Source organism: Pagrus pagrus (genome assembly GCF_965226575.1).
Source record: "Pagrus pagrus genome assembly, chromosome: 6".
NCBI lineage: Eukaryota > Metazoa > Chordata > Actinopteri > Spariformes > Sparidae > Pagrus > Pagrus pagrus.
The window spans coordinates 9,993,168-10,018,149 of NC_140190.1; the positions used below are offsets into that span (position 1 = coordinate 9,993,168).

Sequence of the window (24,982 nt, forward strand, 5' to 3'; positions counted from 1 at the left end):
TGAACAGGATATGAAAGAATGGGTAAATGCACAACTGAGGTTCAAAAGGTGCAATATGTAACATTTTTAGTTAAACCATTTAAAAATTAACTGTATTCAAAGGGGCTTTATTGGCATACCTTTAATTATTAACAGAATTTGGGGGAAATAGTGGCTTTGATGTTATGCCAAAGACAGGTCTGTATTGCGTTGTAGAGATATCAACTGAAGTTAGCATGCTAACCCGCTAGCAGCACAGCCCGTCCTCTCTTGTAATACCACTTTGTACCTCAAGTACAAAGCAGGACAGTGGGAGATTGTAAACGTGTCTTCACTTTTCCAGCAACTGAGAGACAACATGGGAGATGTTACTGTTGAAATTACAACTTATCGCTAACTTTTCTTCTCTTTATATTCACCATCATGGTATTCACATGAACGCGCATCGCAAAGACCGAGCGTAGTTAAAACCAGGCTTAAGTTCTGTTGGCGCAATTCATTCTACAGACTGGTCTTAACCACTTAGCAGTTACAACCAGTGTTGGTAAAGACCAGTTGGTGCAACCCCTTATCAGTCTAGACCGCGAGCTGCACCACTAACTATCTAAATGCAGTTTCGGTTAGCCCAGTTGGCGGTTACTCTGGCGATAGGCTGTCCAGTTTGTCTACATCTTGTCAAATCTACAATCAACTTACGGTAGAACATTGAAAATGAAGATAACAAGAAGACCTGCTGTGCCTGCTCATAGTTCAGTTCAGTTCAGACAACAGCTGTACAGCAGTGGAGGATCAGACCATAAGACAGCTGGAGGTTACTCACAGGTGTGCTAACCACAGCTGAAAACACCGCCTCACCTCAATCATCAGAGTCTGCATCCAAGAACCAAAGATATATACATACATATGTACAAAATACATTTTCTTTTGTTGTGATGTGCAAAGTGCATTGACAGCGTCTTTTCAGCTCTTATGTTTAAAACTCCAGATAGCGGAAATGAAACCAGCCTCTAATCTAAGTTGAGGACAGGAATCAGACAGTGTGAAAGACAATCTCTTGGGTAATGGAAACAAAAAAAGTGCACAGGCATGGGAACGACGTTTCTAATCACAGCTCTGACTAATACGTGGCTAAATGGTGTTAGTGCTGCCTTCAAATTAAGCTAAATTCTTTGCATGGGAAGTGATTCACATTTGGAAAAATTAAAACAAAATTTTACAGAAAGTGAGACGAAGAGATGAGAACTAAAAGGGCTTATTAGAAATGAAATGTTAACTATAAGAAGCGCGTTCCAGTTATGACCTGTTGACACGTCTCCGATTCAATCTGACTAAAATAAAAATATCTGAGGGACTAAAAGTAGGAATAAAGTGAAAGTCCCTTTCAACATGAACACTGCACCACATCAAACCAGCTGCTTTTTTTTTTTATAGTAGCAGCAACATCACCGACACATTTCAGAACAGGCTTTTTTAGCGGTGAGGAAAAGATGACTGAGAGAGAACCACAATTAAACAGATCATAGTTTAATGCTGAAGATGAACCCACACACCTGAACTATGTGTCTCCTCACTTCAAGTCTGTCATGTCAGTAGCTTCCTTATTTGCGGCACAATATGGCACTCTTCCATACACACACACCCACACACACGCACCCACACAAGCACCCTTAGGCTTATTTAATATTATAATCCACAAATTTATAGTCTTTCGTCTCATAGCTCTATGTCACTACTTAGTTAAATATGTACACAAAGATGGCGCAGGGCTGAGTTCATTCTCTTTTCCTTCCAGTCTCAATTCAAGGAAGAAAAAAAAAAAAAAAGAGCATTTTCATTTCTAAAATGGATTTAATGTCCTGTTAATTCAACAGGAATCTGTATTTCAGTTTCTTGGACTGTAAGCTCCAAACAGCCTGAAACACGACGTCTTGCATCAAGACGTTTTTGGCTCCCTTCCTGCTCCTTTGAGGGTCTACATCTCCCCGAGCTCCATCCTTCTTCCTTAGTTGACTCCGAAGTAAAAGCTGGACTGGGTTGGAGAATTTGGCACGAGGCAGGAGTGTCTTTACAGCCAGTAGTAGTAGATGGAGGGGTTCTTACAGCAGATACCGTCCTATAGTGTACAACAGTCCTGAGAGAGTGTTTATATAGTTGAAGGTGATGCCATTTTTAATCCAGGTTTACAGAACCACTCCAGTCTTATTAGAGTGACAAACAAGGAAATGGCAAAGGGGGAAGAAATTCACAGTTCTTGTTCCACCCTGTCGATCCTTTTACTCACTCTTCTCCAGGCTCAGGAAGTTAATTCCTGGCCGTTTCTTATTTTTCACCTGTCCCTTGTTTTCTAGGGATGTGGGAGGTTCATTCGGTCCTCTATTAGAGTGTTGTCGGGGCCCTGTGCCTCCATACACTGCTTGACAGTTGCTACGACTCCAGACAGACGCCTGTCCAGGGCTGCGAGGTGGGGCTCGGCTAAAACGGGGTGGATGGGATCGAATGCCAACGCCTGCCGCATAGCTGAACTCAGAGCTCCGCTTCTCAGCAGGTTTAACCTGTTCCACGTGGACACGCGGACCCTGACAGAGAGAGGAAAGGCAAGAGATATTATAGTAAAACAAAGATGTTGATTAAAAACGTATCCGCCAAAAATGGATGAGATTTAGAATTGAGTACTCACATGCAGCACTGATAGAGTGGTGCGAGGATACTTCGCTCGTCCAGAGCTGCGTTCCCAAAGCTGCACACAGACAGAAAAGAGCAAAACATAAAATAAAATTACAGTTAAAAACTCAAGTAGAGCAAGCCACACTCTACTGGTCATGGCACTGTAGAAAACCGCACACACTTTCAAATGCAAGGTTTTTTACGACACACGTCAACGACGCAAAGTCAACGGAACCAGAAGGGAAAGTCCCTTTGAGCTGCACAAACCACAGACCTGTCAACTACCTCCCAAACTGACTTTACAGCAGACTGATCAAGCAGGACATAAAGTAAGAATCCACATTATTATTAGTAAGCATTTTTTTTAAATATTCTGGTTTCAGTATATTAAAATCAGTCCTGAAATCTGATTTATGATTGTTATGAATTGTGAATGTATAATAATGCAATCTAGCTCAGTAACTGAAACTGCATCTATTACAGTGCTCAGGTCAAGTGTGACAATTTTCTTTCATCTCTTCTCTGTTGGCCTCGTCCCTCATGTTGTGTATCGGGGGATGGAAAAAATTGCTGCCATTTCCTCTAAACCACAACTATTTTCCAACATTATTTAAATATTTATTTTCTTCTGTACCGTGTTTAATGACGTCCAAGTTGCCCACACAACAAGGCATCTTTTTCCGGTACTAGCTGTTCCTCATCTGCACCCACGGGTCTCAGCTGCAGTCCCCTTAAAATTGGAGTGCGTTCCGCCTGTCTCAGTTGGACCAGACACTTTTATTTACCACGTGGATTACTTTAACTATGAGGTGGAACAAGGCATTCTACGTCCTCTGCAATAAGGACAAGGACACTATCAGATGTTACTTTTTTTCAGTGTTACATCGTAATATCTGCCTGGTTGGGCAAGTGGGCCAGAAATCAACCTTCTAGAAGTCAATTTTAACTTGCCGCTGTAAAAACTGCTATTTATTAGTGTTTATTTAATAGCAGTTATAAAATAACAACAAAGAAAAAAAAGTTGTGTTTAATCTTGACCAAGTTAACTCCTGTTTCCAGGACAATTGAAATGTTCAGCTCAAAAACAACAAGTCAGCACCATTTTCTCTCCAGTGCACCATCATTATTGCTCATGTGCAACTCCAGAAATGACAAGAAAGCTAGATGGCTCACTCCTTCGCTACCTCCATCATCAGCTCCGGAAAAAAAAAACATGTATTCAAATACTTGCTTAATCGAACACATAGGTTGCTAGATTCACTAAACTGCTGTGACACTTTACCCGTTATTGCCGAGTCTGCTCTGGGTCGGTGTGATTTACTGATTACTTTTCAGCATCATTTAAGCAGAAGACAACAGCCTGTCTGAGGGAATAACTCCCGAACACACTGGCATGAGTCATGACTAATCGGTAGAAGACTGATGGCATCCGTTGGTCAGTTTTACATTCAAAGCCCCATTGTGTTATAATAGTGTGACACAGGCAGTTCGTGAATGCAGTGATGTTAATAGGTACACATCCTGCTTCTCAGACGCATTAAAAACTGACAGGATGCAATGAACTCACTATCCTCGTGTCCAGGAGATGCAACCATATTTTACTCCTGAGAATGCTGCATTGTGAACAACAGATCCATGTATAAATAATGATATAAGGATGTCGCCGTGAGGACAGAAAATAAATCTGGTTGTCACTGCTTCCGACCATCTGCGCACTGTGTGCATATCCTAGTCTTACCATTCAGGAGACATGCTGTTTTAAAGCCACAGAAATAGGTTATTGGATTGGGTTTGTTGGTGAATTGGATTTTGCTGTTCAATAAAAAGATTTCAATATTAGCCTGTGTTACCTGCTGCCTCAGTCTCATGTTTTAACGTCTTTCTTTTCGTGTTTCATCTGAGATGTGAAAACATCAGATTTCCGCACAGTCAGCGAAAGTTAGAACTGTGCATCCTGCTCATTGTTCGGTTATAAAATCCCCGGGCACCATGGAGCAGCTCTCCTGTCAGCTCCTGACAGCACTGTCAGAGCAGGGCCCCTGCTACAGTACATATTTTAGGGCCCTCGGCGAGATTGGGATTTGGTGCCCCTAAATCGCAGCTTCTCTCATCAGCAAACCACCGTCACATGGTGTCAGTTGGATTTTTTTAAACTAATGCACCAGCTAACATAAAAGTATATTCACAGTTCCCTTTTAATGTAATTACTCATTGTTATCCCTAATCATTTTTGTAAGCTTCAATGTTTTACCCTGTGTTTTTGTCTCCAACTCATTCACTTTCAGTTGGCAGCCGTAGACGTGTCAGTGTTTTGTTTTCAGATTTGGGATTTCATTTGTTTTTTCAGATACATTCACAACATACATGAATATAATCATGATAATAACAATAAACCACCAAACACCTGTTTAACACTACAATTCGTCAGAAATCACAAATGTTATTGGTGACCCACTGAATCCACTCTTGAAAGCAGTGAACAAGATTCTGATGCTTTCTGGCCGAACTTAAAAGCCAGTCTCGCCTCAGAGAGGGCTTTCTAATTTGAGCCAAAATATAAAGAAAAAAAAAATGATGCCACTAAAGTGATAATAAATGTTAACTGGCAGTTGTTCATTCAATATATGCAAACGGTATCAAGAAATCAATTGTCAATTGAGCCTAGTAAACCGTTCTACGAGAACCTCATTCAACCTCATTTTGTGATTCATTCTTGAAAAATTTTAACAAATGAGGCGGAAAAGTTTCCACTGCTGGTTTTGTTCACTAAAAAAAAAAAAGGAGAAAAAAAAAAGAAAAACAAAAAAAGACTTCAAAGAAGGATTAACGGCTCGATGCTCTCACTTCATGTAAGTGGCTGTTCACCATGAGTCAGTTATAAAGTAGTTTCAGTGACGATAAGATAGTTCTTGAAAAAGATGGGCATGCTGGAAAATCAGACAAACTGCAACTGAAAATGAAAATAAAAATCAGACTTCAAATATGAAATGGAAAAGTATCGGGCTGTTGTGTTCAGGGAGGGTTCTACTAGAACACTATACTCTTTAGGGAAATATTATTCAGAAAATGTTAAATTACTTGTTAAAAGATGCATAAAGAAGAAGTAAAGAAAATATATGATGCTATGTGACACTACTGCTGAATTAAAAAACACCCTCAGTCTACAAGATAAATCACATTCAGTGTCGACGTAAACACATCACTGAGGCCTGATGACCAAACATATAATAAATATAATTTCTTTCTATACATCTTCCTTTCTCGATGTAAATTTACAAGAACTGACCAAAAACAAGGAGTTAATCAAGCGTTATTAAGATACATAGTGTAAATAGCCTGACATTTCTGATTTCAATGATAAAATAAAACATCACCAATTCAGATGCAGAGCAAGTGAAGCCTCTAAACACAGAGGTTTGGGGACAACATACAGTCCGCACCGGCTGCTGCTGCCACAAACACGCATATAAAAGAGACACGCCAAGTTTTCATACACAGCTTAGCGCACACACACAACCCTTCGCTTCTTGGCAACAGCGAATGTTTTAACTTTGTCTCCATATGACATCATCAACAGTGAGCTTCTAGCTGTTCTCGTCTGTCTGGGTGGCCTGTTGACAATCATACGCACTGCAAAATTAGACACAAATTAATATATTTTTTCTTTTTTTTACAAAAAACTTAACGTATTGTATTTAAAACTGAATGTTCATGAAGGCACGAATAATTAAGAAACCTAGACAGCATGCCCCCTCACTCAACAACTCATAAAACTGAGCAATTTCATAAAGGTGTCTGGAAAATTGAGGTCACGAGTTCAATGGTGAGTTGCTTATCCTGGCAGATGCATTTCTTTAAAGTGAACAAAATGAAAATTGGTCTCTTTCACTTGTACTTAAAGAATAGGTGATCCTTTAATGTGGAATACTCACATACACACTGCTGAGACAATGTGGTCCCATGTTGCCCAGACCATCTCTGAATGTGATCTGAGTAATCGGATCTCAATGTGTCTTGTGTGTGTTCATGCCTGCACATAGAGCTGTATGAACCACGCCTCTGTCCCACGATAACTTGTCTACTTAGTCTGGACCTAGATTTGATAAATACTGTTATTGGTGAATAGGAGGTGATAACACATATATTCTATAATCCCGTTTCTGTTCATGGGTGTCATTTTGTGTAGTTGTTAATTGCAGCCTGCAGCTGCTCTTAAGAAACTAACGTGTTATCGCCTCATTAAAACATGACAACGCCACGTGGTTGGCGGGGTCTTTGATGTTGGTAGTATTGGTATTGATATGAGTGTTAGAAAGTCTACTGAAAGTAGCATTTGTAATAAGAGGATTATTAGTTTGATTATTATTGCTGTTAGCATGCAAGATGCTTGTAACTTTATCAGTGGCTGTAAGTATAAAGGATAAATCAGCCACAAAACGGTTAAAGCTCCATCCTGTCTTCTGTCTAATGTGTTCAGGCCGACATTCCAGGAAGTATTTCTCAACCAGTTCCCCTTATTTTTCAGTGACTCACCTCTTTGCATTGTCGAGAAGAATGAGCATGCTGGCCCCACCATCATCCTGAAAACTCTCGTAGTGATGCCGATCCGCATTCCCAATAAGATAATCGAATATGGCTGTGTCAATCACGTCAAGCAGCCTCGGCCCCGCGTCATATGGAGGCATTTTCTTTACCGCCTCGCAGTAGCTCTCGTCATACTCCCATCTGGATGTTTAACACACACACACACACACACACAGACACACACACACACACACACACACACTATTACAACATCCTCCCTGCACTCAGCAGAGAAGGCCAAGATATTCATGATCTTACAGTAAGTTGATTATTTTTTTATGCTTCTTAGTAAAACCTCACGCTCTGCCAATGAACACACCAGACTTATTATTATTTATAGTTTTCCCACAGTTTGGTATTACAAACAGGATTTCATTCCGACACATACTCTTGTTGAGTAAACCTTTAACAATGTTCTCCAGACCTCCACAATTCTAGGATCCTCACATAGTTTTGTTATCTTATACAAACTTACATTTCTGTACTTCTGAAATGCAGCTGAACTTCTGTATGAGGAGAATCTGACTATATTAGGAGTGCTCAGTGGGGAGCATCATTGCTGCTGAGCTAGTCTGCACACATATTCAGCTTAAACTCAGCAGGTGCACTGTCCTCAATGAAAGGACGACGAATCAGATTGAAGTGAAACTGTGTTCAAAGTTGCTCCTCGGTTATTCTGTAAAGTCAGCTTTTGCTTCATATTTCATGAACACCGAGCAATCGTGAATGGTCACGATCAAGGAAAATTCTCTCCGATGATGTCAATATGATGTGCCGACAGTCCCACTGGATCCATATTAAAGCAGCTCTGTGCAGAACCTTCACAATGAGCCGTTACACACATTTTCATTTGATAGACTTGAATGAAGCTCAGTCAGTCAGGACAAGGGATGGGACCATATACGATATCATCGCAGATTGGGATAAAAAAACTCTCAGGTTGATAATCGTGAATATCCTCGCATGACCGACATCAACAAAACTTTCCTGCTCGACACAGAACGGTCCTGAATGGATTTCTTGATTTATTCTCAATTGCCACAAGATGTGTGTCCCCTGTGATGCAATAAAAATATGTTTCTTTGAAAAAATGTAAGGTAGGGTGATTCTAGTATGTTCAAGTGCCACTTTAAGAGTTTTAACTACAGTATATGACATGAAATTTTCAGATCATCAAATGCCTAGTCAAGACCTTAGTAAGGATGGCGAGCTGGCAGGTGGTGATTACATGTGGCCTATGGTTTGTGAAGCCAATTCATGAACAGCAGCTGTGGTGGACATTCCTGTTGTTGATATGCCAATTGCTGGCTTGATCTAAACGTTTGATATCTGTGGCATTGTGTTGTGTGATAAAACTGCATGTTAGAGTGACTGACCGAAGGCACACCAGTGAAATAATCATTCTATTTAATGAGCATCTTGAATTCATGGATTATCTTGTAAAAAGGACATATGCTCATTAACTGGATGAAATACATTTCTCAGCAAGATTTACGAAGATGTGATGACACGGTAGTTTCCATGTGAAAAAATGTTGCACAGAAACTTGCTCAGTGTAGCTCTTTAGTGATACTTAGCAGTTAAACATAATTGGTAATAATTTATTTCATAGGTCTGTAATTTCCTGGAGAGAACCGACACATTTAGTACTAATTATGGGAAAAATATGAATGTACTTGTACTTGAAAGAAAAGCTTCACTTAAACTCAAGTGAATACTAAAATGCCAGTCATTTATTATTGCAAACCTTATTCTTCATGACTGTTGCACTGCATGCTTCTCTGTAGACTAATTTCACATTTTCACATGTTCAGTTGACCTGCTGTACACTGACTAAAAGGCTTTGTTAGGATAGAAATTAACACAAGCATTAAATTTGAATTAATAACAAGAGCACTGTCTCTTTCTTCCTGACAAAAGGTTCTTTAAAAAGGAAAAATCTTGGATAATATTAGGAAATTACCTGTAAACTAAATCCTTTTTTGTTGCCATTTATGAAGACGAATACCCTATAATTGATGCATAAAATGGTTAAACTGATGGATTTTATCCAGCTATGATCCCTGATGAAGACCTTACATTTATTTTTTGTAATTACAATCAAACGATCATTGACAGTAAATCATTTAAACGATGCTTTAGTAAACGACAGGCTACCAAGGAAGAGCAATTAATGACCTCTGCCCTATCAGTTTACATTTTGTCAGTCATCTCATCCAAGCAACTAATCTGCCTAAAATATGAGTGGAAAAAGCAACATTGGCAGCCCCAGTGTGCATTGGTGCTAATTAGATTACCAAAGAGGTATTCAACACCCATGAAATCAGATAAATGTTTTCAAAGTAAAACCTCTTACTGCTACGAACTCAATGCTATTTCTTTTTTATTTAAATTTCATAATTAGGAGCTCATTTGCACCTGAGAATCGAAATTATAACTTCTATTTGCATACATGGAAATATTGACTCTGCTTCTTACACCTACACCACAACATATTGTGATGGACGTATCGTGATCACTACTAACCCAGGCATCAAATGATAAGACAATTGTTCATATAATACTCTTCCCTCGGTCACGTAGCCCTCCATCAGTCACCCTCCTACCTCTGGAAGCTTTTCTCAGAATAAAGGAGTAGGTGGAGTATAATTACTGAAAGTGCAGGCAAGTCTTTTACAACCACTTACCTAAAAACACCATCATTAAGGAAGAGCTGACGCTCAGTATCAGCACAGAAACATTTCCATTTCCTTCTGATAAATATCAATAATAATTCAGTGAAGTTAAGGGATTTTCCCTAAATTAAAAAACTAATTAAACAACTATAGAGACCCTTTTTCGATTCAAACTCAACACCCACCTGGCCAGTTTCCCCTCTCTGTATGTGCGTCCCCAGGGGTGTCTGTGCTTCTGCAACGGCCAGACGTCTGGCAGCCAAAGGGTTAACGATCCCTCCATTATCTCTCCCTCTGCACACGCTGGCTCGCTCTCCCGACAGTAATAACACTTTCCATAGAAGCACGTATTATTACCTGGAGGGAGAAAGAAATAGGTACACATGAAAATAACTCCACTTGACCATGTTGTCTTGAAAGGGCTGTGAGGAGGTACAGTATGAGGCCGACCGCTAAGCTCTTTACAGGAAACATAATCAGTAAGAGTGTGTGAAGAGTGAAGAAGTAGGAACAGAAATAGTGTGACAAGTGTTTTCAACAGATAATGACTCCAACACACACAGGCTACACTTACAACATATGTGCCTCACATCCGGATTTTGTCTAAACACAGAAGAAAAAGAAACTCTACACACGTGAGTGCACAAAAAGATGTAAAGCAGAGCAAAAGGTACCTCACTAAAGAAAAACAATAGTAGTACAACAATTCGCTGAGGGAAAAAAATGCAGTCTGTTCACCCTGCCGCTGTCTGGCAAGCAATACAGAAGTATCCACTGTCCTACCACCAGATTACAGAGTACCTCCTTTCCCCAGACTGTGAGACTACTTAATTTATCCCCCACACACCAGCATTGATTTTTTTTATTTCATGTAACATAAAGAGACTACAACTTGCATTTTGTTGTGCAACCTTGTGTTGTAGAATAACAAATAAATTAGGAAACCAGAATGAGAATCTGGTTTAGTCCTTCCATGTTACAAATTAATTAAGAAACTGTTTAATAATAGTAACAATAATAATAATAATAATAATAATTAATGCTGCAAGCAGCGATGAGCGGGCCCTCGCCCCTTCACGTACGTCGGGCTGTGGCGCCGTCGGAGGCCGCGCTCCCAATAAACAAGTACGTAATAAATAAAGACCACTATTGTCCAAAGTCATTTCAGCAACTGGCTTATTAGTTTTAACACTGGGCAGCCCCTTTAAACAAAAGAAAAGGGAACACAGGAATTGTTGACATCTTTTAGATATACTTGGTGACTCACTCATCACACTTAGCTAACTGTCAAAAGAACGTAAGCTTTAAAGCGGTGGGCGTGCTGTGCTACATACTGATGGGAGAGTCTCCCCCATGCCTGAACCGTCATGATGTTTCTTAGAAGTGCCCATCTTTAAATGAGCTGAGACAGGAGGCTCTCCGCTGGTCGAAGTAAGTTCATTTTTGGCCACGAGGACCATGGTGTGAAAATCAATGTACAGCAAACTGAGAAACCAGTGCTGCGATAAAAATCCCATTTGTTAAACTTTGAATGTTCAGCTGTAAGACTCTCTAAATCAAGATAATGATCATTTAAAGGGCTGTAGTTTGTGGCAGCGTTAATTAAACATCTCATTAAGACTCCATTAGTTAGTGTTGCTGACTGTCGACATGTGAGCACTGTTCCTGGTTGATAACACAGCTTTAAAGGTTTGGTTCAGCCATGTCACAAAAAGATCAATCTCTCACAACGACTGCACTGTGGATAATCTTCAGAACAGGCTGTTTTAGTAGTGCCACTGAAAACTGTTGACAGGGGCGATCTGACGTTTCTGTGTCAACCATCACAGACCATCAAAACTGTTTGTCAAATTTTCAATTGTCCTGTCCTGTCCTGACCTTTTCAACAAAAGTAGTTTTATTGTGGTGAAGTAAATGATGTCATTATCACACATTGAAAAACCGAACAAACGAAACCAAAACTTTACATATGACTAGATGCATCTGACAGCGGGGGTCTTTTCTATTAGGTGAAGACAACCTTTTCTTACTACTTCTGTGGAGAACAAAATGACACATCTGTGTAGCTGCATATGGCACTGTGTCGGTGGGTGTTATTGTGTCAAGCGGCTGTAAACCACAATTGCAAAGACAAAATGCAAAGGTCGCAGCATGTTGAATACTGATTGGCGGTAAGTGACAGCTTTGAACAGGTAACTTACAGAACACGAAAACACATGCGTCAGCTGAACAGCTGGTATATCAAACACAAAACACTGAAATAAATCTGTAATATGATGAGGTAAAAACCACCATGTCATACAATTACGAAAGCATGAACCAAGAATAGAAAACGGGGCAGTATAGATTAGCAGTGGTCTCATGTTGACCTTTAACCTTTTGACTGAAAAAAACCTCAAGCTGACTGTTGAGGGATAGTATTATTAAAACATTAATCTAAATATCTGATTGTGGTGACACACTGAATTTGCAGTAGCTCCAGGTGTTCTCCACAGGCATCTACTGAGTACACAGTGATCCGGTTTGTCTGGTCACACCTGATTAACTGACAAATACATTTTCTAAAGTAAACAATAGATTTGTGTTCAACTAATTTTCACTTCCTACCACAACAATAGGAACGATAGGAAATAATTAGGGCTGCAGCTAACGCGCCAGCTCACCCAGAATCCAAAACCTTTCTAGTACTAGTACATAGTATACAAGTTTTTACATGAATTTCTTGAAGAGAGTTCATGCAATGAACTGGGAGGACTAACTCAGGTGAAGAACTGAATAATCGTTTGGCGCACTAAACATCAGAAAACACTTTTAAAAACAAACAAACAAACCAAATGCCTTGTTTTGTTCGACCAACAGTCCAAAACCCCAAAGAACTGCGTTAACTATCCTGTAAGACATGAAAAAGCAGCCAACTGTACCATTAAAGAAGCTGTTACCATCATGTTTGTTGGTTTTTTTTGTATACTGCTTGCACTGAATTTAGTTGCTCTATTATAGATTCCATTTCATTCTGATATTATTTTATATAATTAACCTTATTTTAAAACTTTTTTCTTTTTCATCTGTACTCCTGTGGGGATAAATAATGGTTTGTCTTATTCAATTTATAGACTAATTGTTGCAGTTCACTATATATTAAACGGTCTGCTGAAAAGGTGGAAAGCCACTGCTTAAAAGGGGAATTCACCCATTTTACACATCAAAGCCTGATTTTAATTCTTGGGGAGTACTACTACATATGTGGTAAGCCATTTGTGGCTTTTGGTAGCCATTAATGCTAATGATTTGGTACTTCTGGTAATGCTTCTTGCTTAGGAGTTCACCGTCACGATGTGATTGTATTGTAATATCCGGATGACATAGTTTGACTCACTGAACGGGAAAGAAAATCTGCCAATTATGATTTCTGGTTCAATGGTGCAGTTATACATTACAAATATCTTGATTAGACACTGGACGAGAGCATTACATACGAAGAAGATGACAGTGTTGTAACTCAATCAGCGAGGCGAGCACTGCGATCTGTGAACAGAGTTAAACAACATGGTAATCCGGGATTCCAGATTTGTGTCCTGTCTGATGATGCATCTGGTGTTTGGGGTTTCTGTTTACACACAAGTTGTTATTAGGGCCGTACTGAAGGTCATTTATTTAATATTCAAAGCTTCTATTGAGGTTTTCGAATGAAGCTTTAAATGTGGACGCCTAAACTATCAATCACGATCTAAAATCATCAGATTGCCCAACCCTATTACCAAGTAAAATGACCTAAAATTTTGAAATGAAATGCTTGACCACTGCAATTGTGCGTTTGGCGACTTGTACATCCCTTAAGTTTGGGCACTTTGTGTGCAGTCGGTTGGGGCTGAAGTATCAAGTTGCATTGTGGGTAATCGAGGCACCAGGTTGCAAATGAATTGATTGTAATACTATTATGAGTCCATCATCAGTTTGACACTGTTTTGAGAGTGAATGTTAAAATGTATGTATTAAAATGTATATTTCTAATAATACAGTATAATTTTATGGACAATTAAGTAAGAAACAGTTTATGGATAAAATGATATTAAACATCAGTTCCTGCCTACTGAAAGTACGTCATCACATCGATGCATAAATACTACATAAATTCGACTGCAATACAGCTCGATTTGCAACATTATCCATAATGGCCAAACACAACCAGGGATATTTAAGTTAAAGCTACAACTGTATAAACAGTATAGAAAAAAAGACAAATTTGTATAGTCAAATTGTCTGCCCTGATGAGAGCTTGTAACCTCAAAGATGATGAAAGAATTGAATTGAACAGTCTTACAGGGACATTCCAGTGATTTAGTGATGCAAAACCATGAAGTTGGGACTCACAAGAGACAGATAAAAGAGTCAGACTCAAACAAGCAGAGGCCTAACTTTTAGTCTTGAGTATGGGTAAAGCTGTAAACACTCTGAATCCTGCATTTCCCATAATGCAGCAAATAACATCTCGTCATTTAAACCTAAAGCCAAAGTGAGAAAATAATAACCTCCCATGAAATCATAACGGTTATTTCCCTGCACTAACAACCCACGCAAATAAAAGATATTACCAGAAGTGTTTTCAAAGATTTAGCGGTTTTCCCAAAGACTGGTAAACTGACCTTTACGTGTCCTTTCAACAAAGGTTGCCAGGTTGTTGCAGTTTTAATACATTTTCATCCATTTATTAATGACAGAAATAAATCCACAAAAGAAGGTATGGTATTAATACTCCTCTTGGTAACACTTTATAATAACCATCAATAATAGATGGTAAATGTGTTGTTAATTAAATTAGTTAATAGTGATTTCACTGTTAGCAAACTCTAAAATGCTGGATATTATAAAGTGTTACACATCTCTTGTATGGATTTCTCTTTGAAGTGCTCTGACAAACACGTTTGTCAAAAGCGCTGAGCCACACCCTCATCAAACAGCGCTTGCAGGACATATCCTGGTCTAGAGCGCTGACTGAGAAAGCCGATTTTAAAAAAGGGAAAGTTGCATGAGACAGAGAGTGACAACTGAGATCAGACTTGGAGATAAGAGTCAACTTATGAGTCAAAAGAAAGAGAAATCATTCAAACAATAACGCCCGACTCTCACTCTGAGATGTCTGAAAACACACACACTCATTTACAAGTGTGAGCGAAGATGAGAGTGGACAGATACCGACCCTGCATGAGGAAGGTGCTCAGCAGCTGGTCTGTGGCCACAGGTTTAATCTCTGTCCGCAGGTTGACGTATCTCCCGACCACTAGAGGCGCTCTCCTGAACCCCAGGATCCTGCAGAGAGAACGGACCAACAGGACACGACACTAGAGCTTTATTACACAGTAGATCCGCTCCACTATCACATCAAAGATGATAAATGTCAGACACTGCAATAATGATGTTTACACACCTGTCCAGGTGAAAAGCAGCCACCTCAGCGTTGTGTCTATCGTAGCCTGCGTATGGCTCACCTTCAACCACGTAGTCTCGGTTATATCTGAGGCAGGGTGGTGAGGACAAAAATAAGAATCACACTTAAGCATAAAATACAAGCATGCAATCCCATTATTAACAAATCTGACCTCTTGGGTTTGAAGACAACTTTCTGTCCCCCGTCTAGCACCAGGAGGGCTTTGAGCTGCGTGCCCTTATAGCCCACATCTGCCCGTTCTATCCTGGCAGTGCTGAGGGAGGTGAGCACAGCAGCCAGCTCTGGGGTCTCCTCGGGGTAGACCTCTCTCGGGCCCACCCACTGGCTCGCTATCTCCCACGGAGACTGAAGGGTGTGGGTAAGACGAGCTCCCCGGGACAGAGAAAGGCCAGCTTCCATCTGTGAGAGGTCGGTGATAAGAACTCTGTGAGCAGTTACATTGATACATACGTGTCTAAAATATGCTCAGCTATAGCCAATTAAAGGTGTACTATGTAGTTTTGGGGAAGAGATTTTAGTCAGAAGAGAAAGAGCTTCATTGACTGATTATTTTTATGCCCAAATAAACTGAATAAACAAACTGACGCAATTTCATACTGTTTTACTTTGTTTATATTTGGCGGACCCTGCCACCTTTCTAGCTTCAAACAGTGTTCTGGGGACCTTATTTTCCTCTGAGAACAACTGATTGGTTAAGTGAAACAACAACAGCAGTTTCTCAAATACTGTAAAAGTGGAAAAGTTACCCATAAAGCCTGGCCCTTACTAACTACATCAATATCTAAGAGGTGCAAACACAAAACAGATCTTGGGGTTTTGCTCCTTTCATTATGGGTTATGTACGGGCTAGAAGAGTATTACACAGAAAATGCTTTGGTGGAAACGAGGCATTAAGAGTCTTGTGCATCCTCTCAATGACAGCACTGAAGATGAAAATAGTCGCCTGGCACGCTGACCTTGCGAAACGCTCTGAGGTCCCGTCGGCTTGCTGCCGAGCCCTCGCCTCCATCCAGCAGGAAGATCTTGGCCAGGCCCAGCAGGAGGAGCACGGCACACAGCACCACCATGCGCTGTTTGAGCTTCATCTCCGCACCGAGCGGCCCCGACCCCCTCCTCACCCGACGCTGTGTGTGTCCCCCGCAGCGATTCCCCCTCACCCCTGATGCATGGCCCCTGCAACTCCCCGTCTCCTGCCCGCCCGCGTGTCCCGTCAGATAAACCCCCTCTGAAGAACAGGAGCCTCGCTGCCTTCCTCCTGGACCTACACTCTGTGCAAACACGCAGTCACCTGGAGGGAGAGAAAGAGACATGAGGGAGGGGGGAGAGATGAAAAATATTGTGTCAATAATATGTGGAGAGAAAACCGATTGATTTTTCTGCCCCTCTCGCTCGTTTCCCCTCAGGGAAGACGGTGACCCAGCACTGCAGCACAGCTGAAGCCTGTCCAGCATATGTAACTACATCAGGATGACACAGACTGCTCTGTGTACTCTGCACAAAACTTATACTGAGTGCAAAATAAACAGCACACCTATAGCAAAGCAGATATGCAAGGTTTCTTTGTGTTAAACCTGCAGGGCCACATTCACTGCATTCAAACAAACCTTTTTTCGGGTAGCTGACAATACCCCTCCGTCTCTAACAGTCGATTTAGTAAAATGTCTGTCTCTTCCTCCTTCCCTGCCTGTTTCCAGTGAGGATGATGGACATGCAGTCCTGCTGTGGTGCAGAGAGGGGGGTCAGCTGAGGTGGTGGTCCCAGCACATCCCTCTTGCCTTGGGCGGTCTAACCTTGCAAAAAGAGAAAAATGAGGGTGGTGTTCGTCTGATTGCAAAGCCTCCTGTTGGATTCACCTGCCTGTCAGACACTGAAACACGGGGCCTTTACACGCCAACTGAGCTCTGCAAAATTAACACAACTGCCACGTTCACTGACTCACCGAGCCCGGAGTAAGGTTATCAAACCTGTGACACCACCACGACGAGCTAGCCATTAGCAGGGCTTACCCCACTGTAAATAACACTTGGGCTGCTTTTCACACACCTCAGCCGAGACATGTCCGGCCACGCAGGCAGCCGCTTCTTCCACACAATCGCTCTTTCATGATGTTGCTGCCTTTTTTTTTTTTTTTTTTTTTTGACACCAGTGAGAAAACGGTTGGCCGGCAGTGACCGCATTAAAACAGCTAAAACCTCTCAATGGCGGCTCCATTTACACGCTTCCCACAGTGTTTATTCCTGCCCTATTCGCCGTATCAGGTCACAGCATCTGCAGCGACATGCTCACATCTTTCACGACAGAGCTAGCTGCTCAGCACACCTTGCTGTGTGTGTGTTATGCGTTAGCTAAAGCAGACGGCTAGCTACAGCGGCGCTACGTCGTCTGTTGTTTTCACTGGCTTGCCGACTGAGCTCACTTACCTGACGGTCATGTGTCGTTCACCGCACGCAAAGTCGCTCCCAAGTGTCCGTGAAGTCCCGCGACGTGTCTGGTTCCTGTAACGAGCTATCCTGCTGCTAGAAGTCACGGTGGCATTATCGTTTTCACGATTTCCCCACCGGTAGCTCCCTCTCCTCCGCCCTTTTCCTTCAGCTCCTTCTCTAGCCTGCCGCGTCCACTTCCGAAACACTTCCTCCTCCTGCAGGCGCCGCGCGCAGCCGCCAGGTGGCGCCGGCGCACTGTGGATGCGCCCACAGCGCAACTATACCTTCATGAAGGTGTGACACGTAATTACAGTGCTGCTTCTGCACAGTCAGGGCCGGAGCCAGGGTTTTAGACATACTGAGGTCCTGCCCCCCATCCATCCATCCATCCATCCATCCGTCCGTCCATCCATCCATCCATCCTTAGGAAATAAGATGTATGAAAATTGGACTCAAATTCCAACAGAAGAAGAAGAAGATAAGTAACAAATATGGCCAATTTTGACTTAAATGTATTTAACCATCATTAATAAATGGTACATTTATAGTTAATTATATTTAGTTAAGTCATTTCACTGTTTAGAAACAATGAAACGCTTCATAAAACATTTATTAAGCAGTTGTAAAGGTTAAAAACATCAGTTACAACTCTCGTAATTGCCACTTTCCAATAAACAATTGCAAATAAATGGTTTGTAAAGCCTTTCATTGCTTCTTAACAGTGAAATAACTATTAACAAAGTTCAATTAACTATAAATTTGCCATTTTTGTTTTTTTAGTATATATAATTGTTTATTTTAATGATATGACAGATATTCTAAAGTGTTACAAAATATGCATATCAAGATGTCAAAGGACACGACCTCAGTGTCCTCATGGTAGCTACGGCTCTATCCACACTAACTCCTTCTTAGCTCCATTAATAAACTGTAATGCAAACAATAGTTATCTGTGCAATGTCTTACTGTAGGGCATTTATTTAACATTTGAATGTAGTCCTATGGCATCTGTGTAAAATCTTTGAGCGGAGCATGATGCAGTATACTTGGTATGCATGTGTTACTACAATGACAGTGTTCTCTCCAGTGCTCAGGTGGAATTTTTCCCAAGGGAGACAATAAAGTTTTATCTAATTTAATTTACCTATCGCAGTGGTTGTTGCCACATGGTTTGACTTGTAACTCCTTAAAGCCAGTGTTGTAAAAAGTACCCAAAAGTCATACTTTAGTAAAAGATATCATGTTAAATTATTACTTTAGTAAAAGTGAAAGTCACCCGTACGAATAGTACTTGAGTGAAAAGTCCTTAAGTAGCCAACATACAAGTTAAAGGTGCACTATGTAGTTTTGGGGAAGAAACTGTCATCAGAACAGAAAGATCTTCAGTGAGTGATTTTTTTTAATGCCTAAACAAACTAAATTAACAAGCTCTTTGTTTCATGACTGAATAAACAAACATTTTCATGCCGTTTTATTTCGTTTATATTTGGCGGACCCTGCCACATTTCTAGCTTCAAACAGTGTTCTGGGACCTTATTTTCCTCTGAGAACAGCTTGTTTATTCAGTTACGGAAAAATGAATATTTCTGAGTTTGTATTATTACCTCATTAGTATTGTAAATATTAGAATTCTGAGTTTGAATTTCTTCTCCAAAACTACATAGTGCCCCTTAAAATAAATAATACATATATTTACATGTTTATATTACATGTACTGTATACTACCGGTTGACTGATCACCCACCTGGATGATTATCAGATCCAATATTCAGCATTGTTAAGCATAGCAAAGCTATGTCTACTTCGGATCTCTTCTGAGTTTGTATGTCAACAGGGTGTTTTTTTTGTTGTTGACAACAGTTTTATTTGAATAATTAATAAAGCTTTGACTTTTTTTTTTCCAGGAAAATGAAACTGATTTATCTTGCAACACCTTAGCCTGAGCAGATATTTTACTAACGTTTTTGTTTAAAATATAATTTTTGACCATGAAAGCACTGTAGAGCAGATAGAGTCCCTTTATAGTTTTTAATTTTGTTATTTTTTTTGTGCATGATCACGTGGTTATAAAAGACGCATTCTTGCAGCATGTTTTTATGCTATTGGCCACCCTAATGTACAACTTAACTAACATTAACAGAAAATGCAAAATAGACTATTAGCTAGCAAAAATGGATGTTACCAATATATTTAAAATGAAATTGCATTCAACAAGATTGCCAAGTCTAGAGGACCACACAATGCATTTTTATGAATGACACTGAATGTAAACCTAATTTTGTTTGATAAGAAAAAAATACAAAAGGCACCTTTAAGTAAAAAAAAAACACCACCACTAACCCTGTAGGAAAAAAACCCTGTAAAATATTTACATTATATTATATATATTAACAACAAAGGGCTAGATATACCTAGTCTGGGTGGCAAAAATGTAAAAGTAAGTAATAAGTAATGGTTTCCTTTAAATATTGGACCCTCACTGCAAGCAAACCCACAACTGTTTAGTTTAAAATCCAACATCCGTGCTGAGATGGATGTGAGTGTAACCACAGCTTCGCGAAGTAATGTTTCATCAGGATAAATTATGACTGAAAAAATAAGACCCGTCAATTCCAGAAACTGCGGTTAATGTAATTTGCTGCGTGGTATTAAGTTAGCTGATTGAAGAATCTACATTTTTGGGTAACATTTAGGGAAAAAAAGGGTCAATAATGATAAAGAAAATAAGCCGACTCCACTTTCCTTACACTTACAGTAGCTCTCAGTCGTTCCTGCTGCTCTGCATCAACTTAAACAGCAGCTTGAAAGAGGCTGGGACTGATTGTATGTAACACTGAGCCAACTGTAATACAACACAGTCACACAGGCTTCACAGCCTCCCACTCACATCTACACCCACAAGACAGTCAGACAATCTTCAGCAGAACAATGAGCGTGAGACGGATGTGTGGAGTAAAAAAGGGCAGAGTGTTTATTGGTTCTCAGTCTTCACACCAGGCAGCGCATCACTCAGCCGTGAGGTCACAGCGCTCGCCACAGTCATGACACGGGCAGAGACAGACACACACAGAGTCAGGTAAAGGGTGAGGGTCGAAGGTCATTTACACATCACCCTCGCCACCTTCAGATACTTGATCGAAGATTCTTGTTGAAGTCCTTGGTAAACAGTGAATGATGCCTGTCCCGCGCACGGGAGGCACGGATTCACATTGATTCTCCACCAAACCAGTTGTATAATCACACCCTTCCTCCGGCTGAACCCTTCATCTCGACTATCATGACCGTTACACAGAGTTAACTCACAAAGCAGATTCACTCAAACACAGTTAATACAGGGCAAATTGTGCATTTGTAGACAGTATGGTCAATTTAAAGGAGACAATGTGGGCATTCACCACAGAAAGAGGAATTTTCAAGCATGGCATCTTTGTAATAACCGAAAATTATGTTAAACGAGGTGCGCCCGACATCTGAATTTTTTCCACTCTCGTTCCACTAAAGATGATCATGGGGTTATTATGTTTGGACATGAAATCCAAGAAATGAGTCGGCTGAAATTAAACATGTGTTTCCGTTATTTTGACCATATGCTGTACAGAAATGATAGTAAAAAAAAAAGAAAATCATGTAAACTCAGGTTACAGTGAGGAAAACCTCACACAAAGCGCTCAACATGATCTGGGTTTCTCTCCAGGGAAAAGACCGTTTAACCCAGACCCAAATAAACCTCCCAAGTCAGGTTAGGTTTAAAACTCAGGAATCCACCTCAGGTTCGTTTGTCTTTTTCGTTCACCGTTCTCCATTAACACCAGATAAAGCAAGTAGAAGGAGTGGAAGTGAGAAGGGGATGCTGACCGTCTACATTGGGATTGTTTACATCTCATCTACTTCTGTTTACACTTTTTTTTTTTTGCTTCTCTACGCCAATTTGTCAGTATACTGCAAATGACAGCAAGTCCAGCTCATCTGAGTTCGTAGGTGAAGAGATAAACCGATCACCGTCTGTAGATGTACTGCAGGTAAACAGTCTGTAAAGCCTCCCCCCAAAAAACCCAAACTCTTTCTCACCCATTTCACTTATTTCATTCACAGACCCTCTTTGTCCCTGGGCCGACCAATCAGATTTGGCCTCTGCAGTGCTTCGGCTCTGGGATTTTGTCACTTCAAACACTCTCTTGCTCCATAATGCAGCATAAAAGCTCTTTCACAGGCCACAAGTGGACACAGATGAGTGTAGTTTTCCCAAGTCCACCTTTTCTTCACACTTCTAGTAGAAACACAAGCCAGCATGGAGTTGTGGCATCAGCTGGCGGTCACCTCAGCCTCTACTGACTGCCTGTCTGGCTTCATTTACAATGTGTGTTGTTTTTTTTGTTGTTTTTTTATAAAAATAGAGAAGTATGCACAGGCACACAAATGCTCACACGTACTTTGAGTCACTGCCGCATTACCATATGCCTGTCTTTGGCTTCCTCATTCATTCTTCCACAGGTTCACCCACTACCATCCCTCCTTCAGTTCATATATAAAAGGACTTGACATCTTTTTATGGGCACTGAACTCTGATTGTTGCACCTTAAGGGCTAGGTCAACCAATTTCACACATTGAAGTGTGTTTACAGGTCTTGAGGAGTACTACTGAATATATGAAAAAAGTAGTATAAAGCCTTTTGCGGCTCCAGAGGAAGCTGCATGTTATCTGATAAATCGCCTCAAGTTATGTCACTCATCTGCTAAGTTGCATTGTGGGTAATGTAGGCTCAAGGTTTTGAAAAGAAGTCTACTGGTTTAGCATTACACTCATATAACACTGTTGGACATACATACATGCAGCTTCCTCTGGAGCCACAAAAGGCTTTATACTTCTTTTTCACATACGCAGTAGTACTTCCCAAGAGCTATAAACACACTTTAATGTGTAAAATTGGTGGAGTTACCCTTTAAAAGCTGAACTGTTGTCTTGTATATTGTGCTGAGGACAGTTTGAATGCAGGAGTGTGACCTTACGGGCTGGATATTAGCCTGGAGGAGGGGGTTGACTGAAGCAGTGAGTCTGGATATGTTCACCTTTCCATCCCACCAACCATTTAAAACAACTAACTCCGAACTTAACATACCCCATTAACAGGTGGGACCATTGTTTCTACATGCTGTAATACATTTCCTAAGTGTTATCATGTACATGTGGAGGATTGATTGTGATTTGGGGCAAAAGATTGTGTAAACATACAATGTAAACAAATATTTTTAAAAGATAAGATGGATGAATAGTACTGGGCGAAAACTTAACGTCATCCTGATCTTGTTTGTTCGTTTGGACGCACTTTGCTCCCAACGAAAACAAACGCTCAAAGTCTTTTTGTGGCACCCCGAAACATTTGTGATGCACACTGACATCTGATTCCACTGCAGCTCTATCCGTCCCAACGTTTCGTCAACCCGAAGAAAAAACAGTGACATTTCATCACTTGGCACTAATTATAACCAAGGTGCTTCTGCTATTCCAAATCAGATGTGACATAATGAGGGCCTAAGATTAAGCTGATTAATAGAATGAGGGGCAACAAAAAAAAAAGAAATAGAAAAAAATAAAATTCACATGTACATAAAATATTCAAAATAACTGCTCCAAAAAAAAGGAGGAAAAACACAAAAAAATGTAACATTCAGTTGTAACAGACAAATCTACATTGACGTGCAATCATCTACTACATGGTAATACTGTGAACTGCACCATCCCTCCCAAAAAAAAAAAAAAGAAATGTAACAACACAAAACAATACAAACAAACAAGATTTAAAATAGATTCTGTATGGCTCCAGGTAGCTTTGAATGTCCGCTCCAGACCAGAGGCTCTAACCATATTCAGCAACAAGAAGAAGAGGAGATAAAATCATGTGTTATGAGTTTCTATTTGCTCTCTCTTGGACTCTTTCACGGTGTCAGTTCTGTAGTGTTTGTGTGTGTGAGTCTGGTGAACCGAGCGTCGCTTTTTCTGAGAGCAGACAACACTGGAGGAAAATACAGGTTTGTAAAAGGATTAACTCTTCTTGCCTACCCAACCGTGAACACATCTTAGCTTAGATTCTGGGATTATCGTACCTTACTGTATGTGGAACACAGACAAGATTCCTGTCGTTTAAGCAACCCCCACCCTTCCTCACCCAATGCAGTTATACAAACACACACGCATACGTACAGAACACTTAGCGAGTATATGACAAAAAAAGGGGGCGGCTAAGTTCTGTAATAAAAACTGGACACATTCAGGAAGTGTGGGAATTGTTTCTGCTGGAATCGATTGCGAATCAGAGCCCTTACGATGCGATCGAACCAGGCCTGTCTGTGTGCGAGAAAGTGAGTGCGTGGCTCAAGAAATGATCCTGTAACTCCAAATCGACTCACGTGAGTGAAGAGACCAACAATTTAAAGTGTAAAAAAAGAAAAGAAAAAAGTATTTTCAAACCCTCGAAAGTCTGATGGGTTAGTCCGGTGTGAGTGTGCTCGCTGCGATTGTGTGTCCGGCCGATTAAAAAAAAAGGGAATCTTGCATTCAAGCGTGGCGGGGACACAAATAAAAAGTAGTTAACCCCCTTAGTAAAAGACAAGAGGACAAGAGGAGAGGTTATTTATGTCCGTCTGGTGAGAGAGGAGAGGAGAAGTCGAATGACTCCGCTGAAGTGCTGAACAGTCAAATAAACAAGACACAGAGCAAATGGGAGACAAGAGCAGTGGTGCAGGTCCTTGATCAGTAGTCAGTACATCCAAAAACAGTCACCTCCATTCACACTCACACACACACAAATGCATGCGCACACACACACACACACACACACACACACACACACACACACACACACGCACACAGACACACACACACACACACACACACACACACACACACGCACACACACACAGACACAGACACACACACGGTACTCTGGTTAAGGCAGTGGTGGCAGGTGAGGCTGCAGTGAGGCCGGGGCTAGAATCAGGGCTCATGGCAGTGTAAGCTCCCACTACTGAGTCAACACTCCTCCTCCTCCTCCTCCTCCTCCTCCTCCTTCTGGTTCCTCATCCCTCTCGCCGTTGCTCACTCCTCAGCATCGCTCACTCGAATGACATCAGATTGGCTGGCACCTGCAAACAGAGGCCAGGTGTATGAAATGTAACAGATCAGTCAACAGTGTGTGTTAAAGTGTGTTGAATGT

The 24,982-nt window shown here is 40.8% G+C and overlaps 2 protein-coding genes and 1 long non-coding RNA gene across 4 annotated transcripts in view; all 3 read right to left on the reverse strand.

The window, feature by feature from the left end:
* Positions 1–1,482: 1,482 nt before the first annotated feature.
* On the reverse strand, positions 1,483–16,469 carry fam20b (FAM20B glycosaminoglycan xylosylkinase). The gene is made up of 8 exons (XM_084355973.1): positions 16,305–16,469; positions 15,500–15,747; positions 15,328–15,414; positions 15,100–15,209; positions 10,088–10,259; positions 7,177–7,368; positions 2,657–2,716; positions 1,483–2,555 (listed from the first exon to the last, which is right to left on the reverse strand). The coding sequence occupies exons 1-8, from the start codon at positions 16,431–16,433 to the stop codon at positions 2,324–2,326; spliced, it is 1,230 nt and encodes a 409-aa protein (XP_084212099.1). The 5' UTR covers positions 16,434–16,469; the 3' UTR covers positions 1,483–2,323.
* Positions 16,470–16,514: 45 nt separating this feature from the next.
* Positions 16,515–17,965, reverse strand: LOC311258286. The gene is made up of 3 exons (XR_014622720.1): positions 17,769–17,965; positions 16,953–17,133; positions 16,515–16,636 (listed from the first exon to the last, which is right to left on the reverse strand). It is a non-coding gene; the product is annotated as an uncharacterized lncRNA (long non-coding RNA).
* A 2,752-nt stretch (positions 17,966–20,717) lies between these two features.
* Positions 20,718–24,982, reverse strand: part of ralgps2 (Ral GEF with PH domain and SH3 binding motif 2) — a 73,207-nt gene continuing 68,942 nt past the window's right edge. For both annotated transcript variants that reach the window (XM_084356061.1, XM_084356062.1), the window contains one exon: positions 20,718–24,911. In XM_084356061.1, the coding sequence (XP_084212187.1) occupies positions 24,882–24,911 (30 nt within the window). In that variant the 3' untranslated portion in view covers positions 20,718–24,881. The remainder of the gene's footprint in view (positions 24,912–24,982) is intronic.